The sequence below is a fragment of the Gallinula chloropus genome (genome assembly GCF_964237585.1).
Source record: "Gallinula chloropus genome assembly, chromosome: 1".
Lineage (NCBI taxonomy): Eukaryota > Metazoa > Chordata > Aves > Gruiformes > Rallidae > Gallinula > Gallinula chloropus.
The window spans coordinates 179,923,958-179,938,538 of NC_140085.1; the positions used below are offsets into that span (position 1 = coordinate 179,923,958).

At 42.6% G+C, this 14,581-nt stretch overlaps 1 protein-coding gene across 2 annotated transcripts in view; it reads right to left on the reverse strand.

Moving 5' to 3' along the window:
• The window catches only part of ELF1 (E74 like ETS transcription factor 1), a 40,991-nt gene that overhangs the window by 11,751 nt on the left and 14,659 nt on the right, over positions 1 to 14,581 (reverse strand). Inside the window, exons 3-7 of one of the 2 annotated variants that reach the window (XM_084275105.1) lie at positions 11,440 to 11,547; positions 10,484 to 10,645; positions 5,630 to 5,713; positions 2,470 to 2,662; positions 952 to 1,419 (exon numbers count right to left, since the gene is read on the reverse strand). In XM_084275105.1, coding sequence (XP_084131231.1) covers positions 952 to 1,419; positions 2,470 to 2,662; positions 5,630 to 5,713; positions 10,484 to 10,645; positions 11,440 to 11,547 — 1,015 coding nt within the window. Of the gene's footprint in view, positions 1 to 951; positions 1,420 to 2,469; positions 2,663 to 5,629; positions 5,714 to 10,483; positions 10,649 to 11,439; positions 11,548 to 14,581 lie in introns of both variants that reach the window. The other variant, XM_084275104.1, reaches the window with a different exon arrangement.

A 14,581-nucleotide genomic window follows, 5' to 3' on the forward strand; every position in this document is an offset into this window, starting at 1 on the left:
ACACAGCAATCTCAAGAAAAAGACAAAAAATGAGTAGTGTTTACAATTCACTGACAACTTGCAGCTCCTGATTTAGATCCTGAAGCTTTCTGGAAACAGCTTTAAGGTCCAGAATCACCGCAGACAGCTCAGCGAGGGGCCTAGATTACAAGAACATTTATTTGGTTTAGGTCTTTTGTAGTCAGTGAAGATGGAACAAGCTCCATCAGGGGACACCACAGGTTCATGTAAAACCAGGCTGAAGTCATTGTTTTTGAAAGCCTCTTCAATTAGGATGCTGCCACAAAGCAGCAGGTACAAAGGAGTCACGGTGCTTAAACCCTGTGTAGTGTTGTTAGCCACCTGACTTACAAGTTAAGCGTGGAAGCATGACTGTCTCCCAAAATAGTCTGCAGACATGCAGCTCCCACGAGATTATTCTGTTAATTGTTTTCTAAAATCGAAAGAACATGCTCTGGTGACAGCAGCAAAATGCTAGAGTAGGTAACATGGAGCTTTCCCTGTTTGTAACAGGGGACCATACAAAAGATGAAAGAGATGACAAATAATTCTTAAGAAGAAAAATCAGGAAAGGAGGAAAATCTGTTTGAAGGAATCATACAGACACAGGATATAGAATTCAAAAGTGAAGACACCAGTCGCAGTCAAGGAAAAAGCAGAGCCCATGAAAATACTCCTCTGCTGCAGGACACAACTGATGCCATCAATTCTAAAGAGACCTTTTCTAGAGGATTTGTGCCAGGCCTAATACCACAGGAAAGACATGTTTCCCTCTACCAAAGGCAGAAGCACTGAAGAGCGCACACATCACAGTATGCCGCAGTAAAACCCCCAACCAAACTGGGAGAGGAGCACGGTTTTTGAAGCACAACAAAGAATCTAGTCTAGCTAGCCCCATCCAGTGAATTTATTACCATCCTCCACACATTTGCTTTCTGTACATGTTCTTACCTTATGTTCTGCACCGAGGGATTTAAGGTTTCCTCCGGAGCACTACTGGTGACAGCCGCGTGTCCTTCTGCGAGGGACGGCAACGGCTGCATTACGTGAACTGTCCGAAAAAGCTGCGTGGGATGCACTGGCTGTGGAGATTGCATTGTCCTCAACACTTCCGAAGTCAAGCCAGGTGTCTGCTGCTGTACGACTTCCACGTGCTCCTTCAGCTTGGCAGGCTTTGAGTTCCCTGTTTTTAGCACTGCGGTCGATCCTCCCTTTGTTCCCGTGTTTGCAGAGGCTCTGGATCGGCTCGGCTGGTTTCTGCTGGCTGCGGGAGTGGAGAGCAGGCTGGAATCTGATGACTCAGCGCTAGGGCTGGCGTCTTCATCATCGATACAGATGAGATCTTTTGGCATGTCTTTGAACTGATACACCAGGCGCTGACCTTCTACTTTAGCCAGTATTCCTCTTTGGTAATAGTATCTGTTTAAAGCATACATCCATCAAATTACAAGGTACTTTTGCCAAAAATCCCCAGAAAATAAGACCAGCAGTAACAAATAATATTTTGAGTGCCTAGTTTCTTTGTTATAAAGCAGTGGCCAGTTGAATAACGTTGCTTTTTCTTTTTTCCCCTAAAATAGCTTTCTTTTGCTGGTGTTTCTTGCCACCTTTTAATTTCAACTTCAGACAGCTCTGAGGAGAGCGGGAATACCACCGTGACTTGGCAGCTCTGCTATCAACTCATACTCTTTAAAAGAAGTTGTATGAAACTTGTAATTCCTGACTCAGACAGTTCTCTCATTTACCTGACTTCCTGCTTATTCACTGGTGAGCACAGGCAGATGTTTTATCTCCAGCAAAGCAAAGGGAATAGGACAGGAGAGTGCTACTTCTGTTAAATTTACAGATCAACATGGTGATTGGAAATTAGGCGCACCGAGGCGAGGGGTGAAGAAATCTACAACTGCTCAGTTGGACAATAATCAATCAGCAGGTAAGAGTGAAGCTTTCTGGATGTTATTGTTTATTCTGCAGTCTTTTATATATGAGAAAACCCCCAGCCTGACAGGCAGAGGCCCACTGATCAGCTGTTTTAAAGCATGCAGGTTGAGAGAAGTGCAAACTAGATGTGAATTCTAAAACTGCATCTTCCACTGGAATCGGGATCATTTGCAACAAGCAGAAATAATTTCATTAACACACCCAAATTTGGCAGTTTTTAGGGAGGATAGATTCAATTTTTAGGTAAAATGCTTGCCCCACTTGCAATCTTCAGTCTCTTTCTTCGTCCGTGGCTGACTACGAGGATGCAGTTTTTGCAGCAGCACTGAAAACGCCTGAGCTGAGACTGAAGGTGACTGATTTGGGCTTGAGGTTAGCAAGGGTTACTTTTAACTTGCTTATTTATTTCACCAAAATAACTAATTTAGAACACTACCTCTTTTCTGTTGATACACAAGTTAGATGAGGAATTTGACACACACAAACACCAAGACAGCAAGAACAGCCTATTATTAAAAACTCACATACCTGAGAGCTCTACCCATCGTTTCGTAATTCATGTCAGGTTTGTTTTTGTGTTTTCCCCACAATTTGGAAACAGCCTTGGAATCTACCAGTTTGAAAATGCCCTTCTCTCTTTGAGTCCATTTGATGTATTTGGGACACGTAGCTTTGTCCTGGAGCAGTGCTAGTAAGAACTCCCAGAGATAAATTGTGTTTCCTAAAACAGAAGCATTTCAGGACACAGAAGAAAAAAAAGAAGAAAAAAAAACCCACAAGAAAATATCAGTTGACTGTATTTTATTATTAATGTTCATTAATAATTAACTAAAAATTAAGAAGCTGCTATCTTTACAATACACTCCAATATATCAAGACTAGGAAATGGTGAGAGAAAGGCATGGGAAGGGATTCTTGGTGGTTATTATACTATGGGTGCCCCAAAACGCTGCTGTCTGTAACCTACAGAGTGAGGTTCCAGTGAAGCTACAGTAACCTTTTCGTTAGACAGCCTTAGTCCCCTATGTGGATACTTCCCTCCTACCTAATCCAGTCATCACAGCAGCAGTCACTATTGCTTTGCCTCCAACAGGGACATGTTCAGGTCCATCCTCTGAAAGTGCTGGAAATCAAGCCCATGCTCAAGTACTTTGCTGAATTCAAGCAAGTGTTATAAACCTTCAAGGGACCAAACAAAATCCTGATTTTAACAATTTACATGGGGCAATCAGTGGCATATGCTGAGGCAGGATACAAGTTCAGGAAAAAAACCCTACAACTATTTTTAATCCACTTAGCACTTGCACTTGCTGATAGACATTCAAATTTCATTTCACAAACAAGTAGGCATAAACATAGATGGAAATCCATCACATCTGTTCAGTGTTTACCACGTATAAAGAAACAGTATTAAAATCACAGATTGTGAATACTTAAAATTACTACAAAATTTGCATGTTCTTTTTTCCCCCAAAAGCACACATTTAAGGACTCTAAACTTGTATAACTAATGAGACCCTTTTTCCTGCCTTTTTTGAAGGCTTTTGGTGTCTGATGTTCTTTTGGACACTTGAAGCTGTGCATAAGCTTCTTAGTGATATGTTGTTAGCCTGAGAAAGGAAGAAAAAAAACCCTTTTCATAGGAAAATATCACCTCCCACAAGTAGCTGTGCAAAAGCACAGCAAGTACAGCATGTGCAAATTTCTTAAGTTTCACAAAAAACAATGCCCAGCACATCAGAAGATGACAGGATCTACTCTGTTAACTTCAATTTAACCCAGCAGTTCTTTCAATAGTCTGAATTTTTTTTTCCAACAAGAGGAAGTGTCTTAAAAATTAAAACTCCCATATTACTGTATTATAACATGTATTTTGCAAATATTCAGCAAAGCCATCAGCACTGGCAGTACAAAATGTTAGCAGCTCCTTCAGCAGGTGGAAACTTGAGAAGTGAGCATCCCTACAGAGAAAAACACTGCCTTTGCAACAAATGTTTCCTAGCTTACAGTGAAGGCTGCTTAGGCAAGACAGAATGCCAGCCAGGAGTGAGAGCACCCCCAGCCATTTGCCACCTAATCCAGGGTGGTTTTGTTCTAGCCTACACTAGACATGCTTAGCTGCAGCAAGGCAGTCTGAAGATCTGTCGCTGGTTAGCCACTGAAAATCACTGTGAAGAGGACTGTCTGTGAAAACCACCTCTGCCTTACTCACAGACAGAATTTTTAAGGTCCTCTGAATCACAGCAGAAGAAATATGCAGAAAGCTCAGTTTTCTCCATGTATCGCATCAAATAATTATATGGAGGGCTTGGGATTTAGCATACATGTTCCCCTTAGGAAGGGAGACAGGCAACTCTCATGATTTTCTAGCTACTTCCCTTCTTTGGCCAGATACATTAATATCCCTTTTACTTCAATTCTGTGTTCCTCAAAATGCAAAACAAATGATTTTGCTGTAGCTTTTCATAAGAAGCAGTGGTTTCAGGCCACACACTCCTCCTTAATTCCTTCTGAGTTATCAATTTTCGACCAATGGACAAATGTGAAATATAGTGCATCCCTGCCATCATCAACAGCAATGTTAGACTCTTCTGCCTTGTAATTTTGTGGCTAGCTGCTTTAGTATTTTCTATTATTTCATTTGAGCACTACTTGGAGGTTCTTTTGATACTTTTCTTTCATTTTTACTTGAAAATCAGATTTAATTAAAAAGAAAAAAGGCAATCATATACTCAAAATTCTTGGAATTAACCTGTTAAATATTTATCGCTTGCAAACGTCTGTGTGTGTCCCCCATAAAATCCCTCATCAAAAGAAATAAACCCCTAAACATACTCATTTGTCCATGTTGCCATTTTTCTGATATCAGAAGATCCTGATGTTCTTATGTCACCACCTTCCAGGTTTGGCTGGGCTTCTGTCCTGGCAAGTATTACAGGCATGCAAGCACATCAGTCCCTAAGCCTGCGTGCAGGCACGGGTGGTGACAACAGGGGAGGCTCCTTTCCAGCTCCCTCTGAGCGCAGCAGAAGGCGGTGTGGGCCAGGGCATCAGGCTGTCACTCAGAAGCCAGGACAGGCGTGGGTGGGGGCGCTGGACCCAAGAGCAAAGCAGCTGAGCTGCTGACAAAACTGACAGGCGCTACTGAACAGTGGAGGAAATGATTTATCGTATCAGTTATGTGGCATTTGTTTTCTTTCTTCCTTTCAAATACAGGAGGAATGAAAAGAAGTCCCAAAACTCCAAGTATTCTGCCCAATCCTTCAAGCTGTGTTGTAACTTTCCTCAAAATTTTGGGCTTGGTACTTCCTGCTGCCAACTGGCAGCCTTGATTAGCTCCTCATGCAGAATTAGACACAGACAGATGGAAAACATTTTCAGAGATCATCTGTCAGAATAACCACACTAATACAATGCACAGTGTTCCCCAAGACTTCGCTCCAAATGCAGCAGCCTCTGCAGGGGGTTGAAGAGTTTCCAAGAACCCCTGCAACTAATGTGACAAATACGTAGTTCTCCCTAGGAACTGGGTATTTCACCAAGAAAACTCTTGCTTTATTTTTTTTTTACTTGCCTTAAGATGAGATAGCATCTCCCAAGCACCAGCCCTGGTTTTGCAGCAAGCATTTTGTAGCTCACTCAGAAACGACGTTATTTTAAGAAGTTCAGTGGCTGTTCTTTGACTTACCCTTTCCATCTTTGCTTTTCTTTTTCACAGATATGTTTGGAGTTGTGGTAGGGGACTCAGGACGAGATGGTTTTGGTTTCTTCCCTGAAATAAACCACCAATAAGTCAACTGCAGCTTGAAAAGAAAAAAAAAAAAAAAAAGGAAGCAGAAAAGAGCAAGGTCCTAAAAAGGGAAGAGATTTGTTTCCCCAATTCGGACAGGATTCCATTTCTAGTAACTTAGGAACTCAGTTCTATGATGAACTTGTTTAATTTCCACAGCAGGACTGGACCCCCTATGCCCATAGGGCTGTAAAGATTATGCTCACTTTTCTGAAGTCCATGTATACTAGAAATTTCTGTGGCTTTTTAGGTACTCTTAAGACTGGCTTAAAACAGGTGAGATGAGAAGAATAAGCCATTAACTGTGGGCAACAGTTTAAACAGGAAAAGCTAGATACAACACGGGGCACTATCTCGTTCACTCATCACCAAAATGGAATTTAGGGATAAAACAAGATTGCCTGCTTAATTATTACACTGGAAGCCTCCACTGACAATAGTGAACTATGCTGCCATGTGAAAGAAGTATTTCTCAGTCCTATTGTCTTTTACACCTTTCTCTACAGCAACTACAGATAAAGCAAAGTTTAAGACCAGTAGAACCAGTAACAGGGTCTGAAAAACACGAGTTTTTAAAGTCCTAAGCATGGTGGCTCCATCTGGTGAGGAGGACTGAAAGGAAGAAGTTAATTACAACTGGTAAGAAGAATGAAGAACACTCATTTGAAAATGTGGAGAAATAAATCACCTGAATGTAACTAGAGTAAAAAAAGGTAAGTCATGCTGAAGTATTTTCCAATATAACCCCCTGAACCTATTACTTTAACAGTTCTCATTCCCTGTAATGGTAACTTTTATGGGTAATGCAATTATTCAGAAGCCTTCAGAACTTTCTTATGAAATAAAACCATCTTTTATCAGATTTTGCAGCAACAAAGGCCTAAATTATGCACATAGTACCCTTGGCTCTTTTGAGAGGCAGAACAGACCAAGCAGACACAGGACTCAGAAACACACCTCTAGCCCAAATAATGTATTGTCATAATTAAAGATCTTAAGAAAAATATTTTTGTTTTTCTCTATGACATTTCCAAAGAGTTTATGTTCTAAGGAGTCAAGACCAATAGTCCCCTACAGTACCAAAGTCTATGCCATTCGTCTTTTCTTTTTGGTTTTGTGGCTCTTTTAGTAAGGAAATGGCTCTGCTGCAGTGAGGGTTTTTCACTGCCTCTGAAAAAAACTGCTGAGAGGCAGCCTTCACTATCTGCTTTGTTCTGGACTTCCAGGTATCTACAAAGAAGTCAGAAGAAACACTGGCCTGAGCACTCACCTTCTGTCATTAGCAGTCTCACTAAGTGCACCTCTGCACCTTTTTCTTCTCCCCCCCCGCCCCCCCTATTTTTTTTGGACAGGGCATGGGCAAGGATGGACAGCTCAAGAGAACTACAGTGAGGAAACTGAGGATAGGACACAAAGTTTAGCCATTGTCTTGGCCAGCAATGTCTTCCTTGATTTGAATGAAGATGGGAGGGAGGATATCTTACACTGCTGTTGTTTTTTCACATATCATGAAATGAAAGGATAAAGAACTGCTGGAGTACATTTTTAGCAGCTGTTTTCAACTCAGCATTGTTGGTTTGAGAAATGTCTGTTTTCCCTAAAATGTCTAGATGAAGTCACTCTTGTATAGAGCAGCTTCTACTGCACAAGAAGTCCCTCAGGGTAACTGTGGCTAAGTACTTTTCTCCCCTTAGGATTGTGTCACGGGAAGACTCTGTTGCTCATCTTGTTTCTCCTCTTGTACAAGTGCAAATCTATGCTATTAAGGAGTTAGGAATGTTATTTTGATGTTGTTAATTACTTTGTTTCCAAAAGAGATCAGGTCTTAAAATGAAATAGGTAAGGGCTCGATTCTGTCATGGCAACTACAGCCAACCAACTTCAGGAAACACAAGCATGATCACAGACAGAATTTCTGCACTTCTGTTCAGGGATAACCTAGGCTACAATGAAATATAATGGTAAAAGCATATTCTAGGCTCTCTTGCTTCAGCCTAGACTACTTCAGGACATCTTATGTGGACAGTCCTCTACCAGAAACCCATCCAAATTAAGAAATCAGTGAAGAATGTGAAACTTGTTTACAGAAAGTTGTTGATGTTACTGCTTTATATCAGGGCTGGAGATACTTAAGATTTAGACAATTCTGTGAGCTGTATCTCCAGGTGCTGACTGATACCATCAAAAACAGATTTGAGAGACACACAAGATACGTTTCCTTTGTTTAAAAGAAGTTATTTTCTGAAAGCACATGAAGCATTAGCACACTTCCTCCTTTGGTTCAATAGACCATGAATTGGTTACCTTTCAGAGTAGCTCACTAAATTCCTTTTTAGGAGAGAATTTACAAAGAGGAAGGATGAAGAATGTATAAGAGCTAAGCCTTATGTGGGCTACTGTAATTTTGTATAGTCAATTGAATTTACAATTGGTGTTTCCACTTTCCTACGTCCATGGCTGCAAAAACATTTCAAGTTAGAGCTCCATGCTACAAATCAACGTGATATTTAGACAGCACGATGCTCATCCTGATTAAATATTTTATACCATGCCAGAAAAGGTTCAATATTATTTTCTTGCACCGTTTTCAGTGGGTTTTGTTTAAAAAACATAATGTATGTGAAAACACAATAAAAGATACATATATATAAAATATAATGTGTAAATAACTTATGTGACCACCTACTGCCAGACACCTCCCACAGCAAAAACGGGACTGAAGGTATTAGTATAGCAAATTTCCAGATTTCTTTCCCTGACATCCCTTTGTTTTTCCTGGCTTTCTGATCCACAGCTCGACAGCTCAGTGCTCAGACATTCATGAGTACAAACGTCAAGCTGAACACGGGTTTGGAGCTGAGCAGATGGGTGGATACAGTTTTCCTGCAATAAGGCCCATGAGGAAAGGAAGTGAAATCACCCCATCACTTGTGGAGAACATTTCTTGGAGGAGCGCTACTTGGCACTGCCATTCTGTCTCAGTTTGCTGACAGTGCTGTGCATGATGCAACTCTAAGTTTGGCTGATGGGTTATATAGGCTAGAAGTCTACAAAACCATGAGTGATATGGGTAAGGCGGAATGACCACGGTCCTTTGCCATGCCATAAAACTGACCAAAGGAATGGAAACAGAGTACTCTTAAAAAGAAAGCAAACAAAGAATGATCCACCTGCACTGTATGTTATCCTAAATTGCACTACAAAATTAGTAACATTTTGCAATTAATTGTTACACACCAATGCCTCACAAATCCCTGGATGCTCTGTAGTAACATGTCAGCATGATTCAGACCATACCATCTACCTCATGGAGTCCCACCTTTGTTTAAAAATTAGTAGTTACTGAATCACTAAGCTGATGCATCTTTTTTAGGTTATGTATCCGATGTAACTGTCGAGACCAAACACCCGCATCTGCTGTGAAGCAACTGTTTTTCTAACCTGCAGCCAGGGAGGAGGAAGGAGTGGGAGTAAGCAGAAGCACAACACGAAAGAGGGCATGAAAGCATCTAGCCAAAGACAGCAGAAATGTCTGGCAGAGAGCAGCTCCTTGTTTTGACCCACATAAGCAGTCAACATTAAAAAGAAGAAGAAAAGAACAAAACCAAAAAGCACCAGTTTGAAATCCTCTTACGGTTGGTTATCTCGCAGCAGCGCGCACCAGCCCGGTAGTTTCCCCAGCAGCACTCGCAGGGCAGCTGCTGGTAAAGGTCTCCTCCACAGCGGTTTCAGTTCAGCTTTCTTACAGGAATCAGAGACTTCCCGACCCACACCCATCCCTACCAGATCTTGTGATGCACACAGGGCTCAGGAGGCTTCCCCAACAATTCCACAGGCCCAAACACTCTCTGTCACAGATACTCCCAACATTTGTAAGTAGCCGCAAAAATGCACTCTCATTCAGCAGGAGTACGGCTGGAGAGCAGGAGCCCAGTTCTGGAAGGCTTTTATTTCACAGGTGAGCCTGTCAGAATCCTAATGCTCTGATTCAACCCTAGTTGAATTAGTTAGTTCCAGAAACATCACTCTCTTGGTTTACCATTTTTCTTCTTTTCTAAATTTGTTGCAACAGCACCTGACATCTGCCTGCACTGCGTGGCTCTCTTCCACTGTAGGGATCAGCTTCAGGACCTCTGACAGGGTCCACGCTGAAGCAGGACGGGAAAACGGGAGCAGGTGGTCTGACTGAAACCACTTTGTTACTCTCTGGCACAGCACTGACTTCAATTTAACACCACTCAGTGGACACTGTGTATATGTTATATACCACAAATGGGGACTAACACTATAGCATGCAGCTATTAAAAAAAAAAAAGAAAAAAAGAAATGAAACCATTCATATTTTAAAAAAAAGCAAAAAAATCCCTCCTAATTTTCATCCCATATTCTGAGCAGATCGAGTATCTTTAGTTGAAGCTACATAAGAGCTAATTAAAGTACTTCAGGATTCACAATAACAAAAGCTCTATAGCTTGTACTGCAATTCTGCTCTGAGGAGGAAACTATAAATAGAACAAGCAGATATTCACATTCCCTGTGGGATAAGCCATCATTGCCACTTCTCCAACATCACTGGCATCTAATCACCAGTGTCTGTGCTCACACAGATATAAACTTTCTCCATATTTCTAGCTGAGCCCACTGAGTTATTTTGACCTGACACCCAGAATGGTTCCAGACACCCACAGGGGAGGCGAGCGTACTGCCCACTGTTCTCCTACTCCAAGTTGCTGTTCTCCCACAGCATCTTACCTTTTTTCTTCTTTGGTTGTTCAAACTCTGGAGTCTCTGGTGATTCAGCATAAGGGTCTGGGGCCTGGTGAACTTCTACCACCTCTGGAATCCCATCGAGCGTGACCGACACATGTGTAATAGGAGCCACCATATCATCGTCTTCAGTTGTGCCAAACATAGCTGCTTATGGGAAAGCGACAAAGGGGGTATTTTCACACAGCCACAAGGACTTTTAAAAGCTTCTCCCCACCCAAAAAAATTAAATACAGAATAAAAAACCAAAACTATGGCTCTTAAAGCCTTCATGGGAGAAACAACTAGTTCATAATGGAATATCCATGCTGACATTTTACACAAAAAAACCCCACTATTAAAATAGAAAAAAATAATGATATAACCCACTTCCACAAAAAGGACAAATATTTGGTGATCACACATTTTTTTCACAGTGAGGGTGACAGAGCCCTGGGACAGGCTGCCCAGGGGGACTGGGAGTCTCCTTCTCTAGAGATATTCAAGACCCATCTGGATGCCTCCCTGTGTGGTATGTGGTATGTCCTAGGGAACCTGCTTTGGCAGGGGGGTTGGACCCAATGATGTCTGGAGGTCCCTTCCAACCCCTACGATTCTGTGATTTTTATGCATACTTGCAGCAATCTGCAGATCTAAGTCTACATTCTTTTTGGCAGCATTAACAGACTAATCCTCTATCAGCCAAACAAAACACTGTGATCTAAACTGCCTGCCTTCATTCACACCCTCCCTCTGCAAGTTTTGAATCCCTCTGGTGGGGCAACAAAATCCTTCACTGCATACAACACGGGATTTCTGGTATCCAAACTATATACATAAAGTCTACCTGGAAGCAAAATCATCTTACCAATTCCATGCAACCACACTGCTCTGAATCCCTCCTCCTTCCACAAATGAATAAGGCAAATACAGATTGGATTTGTGTTCATAAAAAAACTTACCTATTCTTTTTTCATCCAACATAGGACCAGGGGAGTCCATATTGAGAAGTGCTTCAGCAGCCTCGATGGTTTCCATTGTTTCATCTCCATTATGACAAGAAGCTTCAACTACAAGCAGGAGAGAAAAATTCTTAACAAGCTACAAACTGGACTTAAAGCTTAACACGATATTCATTCCTATTTCATGTACAGAAAAAAAATTTAGTAAGCACAGTCTTCTACTAGATGAGTAGTAACAGATTAGCTGGAGAGAAAATGCATACAGCAATAATCTAATTTGCTTAATGCACTACATTCCTCAGACTCTATGTTTTAGATAAAATACAAACACAAACTCCTTGTTTCAGCCTCATCTATCTAACCCCTCTCTTCGCTGACAAAACAGATGCAGTAAAAACACAACACCCATGAACTCTTAAGAAATATCACAACCACAAACATTATTCCAGACAGTTAACCCCCCCCCCCCAACCAATATTGCTACTTTCTTCTTATGTTGGTCCAAAGGAAGTAAATTCCTTAATTAAGAAATGCTCACCAAAAATATCCTGTCATTCAGCCTGGAGGGTAAACAAGAAAATATTCCACAGCTTCTGTGCAAAGCATATGTATGATCTGAAGTTGTTACTGAATCCTCAACTATTCAAATCCACGGGGATTACAGGTAGGGCTTAGCAGCGCAGGCTCCAGGAACAATTTGCAAAGCAAACATAAAACACAAAGCAATACAGCAGGCTGGCAAACTTTCCAGATGTTTTGACTACTGGACAATCCCTCACTGATCTCATGAGGGTGGGCATCAGACAAATCCAAAGCTCTTGTGCATTCATTTATAAAGGTCATCTGAAGCTACAGACCAAAAAAAAATCCAGCAAAATGTCATTTTGCGAAATAAAAACTGTCCAACAAGAGGATATTGGTCTGACTGGCAGAGGACCTTACACCAAAGGATATTTTTCCAAATAACTGTAGCATGACACCAAGCAATAACTGGAGATGACACCAAGCTGAGTGGTGTGGTCGACACCCCAGAAGGAGAGGAAGCCATCCAGAGGGATCTTGACAGGCTGGAAAGATGGGCCCGGGGGAACCTAATGAGGTTCAACACTGCCAAGTGTAAGGTGTTGCACTTGGACTGGAAGAATCCCAGACACAGATACAGACTGGGAGAAGAGCTCCTTGAGAGTAGCCCTGCTGAGAAGGACTTGGGGATTGTGGTGGATGAGAAGCTTGACATGAGCCAGCAGTGTACTCTTGCAGCTCGTAGGGCCAATGGTATCCTGGGCTCCATCAGGAGAGGGGTGGCCAGCAGGGACAGGGAGGTGATTGTCCCTCTCTACTCTGCCCTCGTGAGGCCCCATCTGGAGTCCTGTGTCCAGATCTGGGGCCCCCAATACAAGAAGGATGTGGAACTGTTGGAGAGGGTTCAGAGGGCCACAAAGATGATTAAAGGGCTGGAGCACCTCCCCTACGAAAAGAGGCTGAGGGAGCTGGGCTTGTTCAGCCTGGAGAAGAGAAGGCTGTGGGGGATCTCATTGCAGCCTTCCAGTACCTGAAGGGAGCATACAAACAGGAGGGGAATCAACTTTTAAAAAGGGTAGATAATGGCAGGACAAGGGGGAATGGACTAAAGCTAAAGGAGGGAAGGTTTAGATTAGATATTAGGGGGAAGTTTTTTACAGAGAGAGTGATGAGGTGCTGGAACAGGCTGCCCAGAGAGGTGCTGGATGCCCCGTCCCTGGAGGTGTTCAAGGCCAGGTTGGATGGGGCCCTGGGCAACCTTGTGTAGATCCAGGGCTGGAGGTTGGTGTCCCTGCCTGTGGTAGGGAGGTTGTAACTCTATGATCCTTGGGGTCCCTTCTAACACAGACCATTCTATGATTCTATGCCAACTAAGTTAGTTGTTTGTTCCAGTACCTGGTTCAGTAAACCTTTAGAACTGCTTAACACATTGTTTTAGAACTCTTTGCTGGACAGAAATACATGGACCTGACTTCCTCATCCTGTGAATTTGGAGCTACACTGGGGGATTCACTTCCATCTATAAAAGCAGTTCAAAGGGCTGCATCAGTATTCCCCTCCTAGGGACACCAATGAACCGCAGTTACTTTCCCAGGCTGGTATGAGTCAGCTTCACGCCCTCTCTCCCTGTTTAGCTTTGAGGAATTTGGGGTGGGGCAGGGACAAAAAAAAAGAGAGAGAAAGGAAAAAAAAAGGAGACTGACTGACAGAGCAAGCAAAAAATGCACCTTAAAACACAAAGCTTGGAATGTTTCTTTTTTACTTAAAAGAGAGATTAATGCCAGATTTTCTAAACTTTAAATAAAAATCAAACGATAACAGTAACCATAAAGCACTCAGCTCACTAGCACTAAGCAACCCCATGATTAAAAAAGCATCCAAACAAAAAACCCCACAGTTTCACCCTCAAAAATTTACAGCTTCAGCAATCGTATCATTAGGCGAGGGCGAAGATGCATGCAAGACATGCACACATCAGCCCTACCTCCTCCACCTGGCTGTGATTTACAGGCAGCTCAGAGAGCTCAGCAGAAGCCTCCTTATGTTTATTTTTTTTTTAAACCTTAGTTAAACCTACTGTGCCCCAAGCACCAGAGGCTTAAGCTAACACAGAATATAGTGTCAGCCACTGTGAACCCCCGGGCCACACAGCAACTCACCCTGCTGTCTAGAGGAACCCCTCCACCCCACGTCTTACAGGGACGCTCAAGACAGTTAAGGATCTGCACCTCCTGGCTGAGGTCTCCTAACAGGCTTACGAAATGAGAAACACAGAGCTGAGGAGGAAGACAGCATGAAAAGGGGAGGCAGCGAGCATGGACTGCAGTCCTAGCTTGGGACATCATAGAGACAGGAAGGTCAGTAAACGGCTGACACTTTTGTCAGGCAGCTCGCAGGCTCAGGAGCTCAGCTGCAGAGCCTCTCAGCCCCAAGAGCCCAATGGCATCACTGGGGAATGCCCAGCCAGCTGAGGAGGAGACTGAACCAAGCGCAGCTCATGCCTGGCTTGCTTGATCGCCTCTAGTTTTATCTGGGAAGGAACTTTCCACAACATCTACCAGCATAATGAAGACCACAATAAGGATGTCACCCTAAATACAGGCACATAGCACTGCCAAAG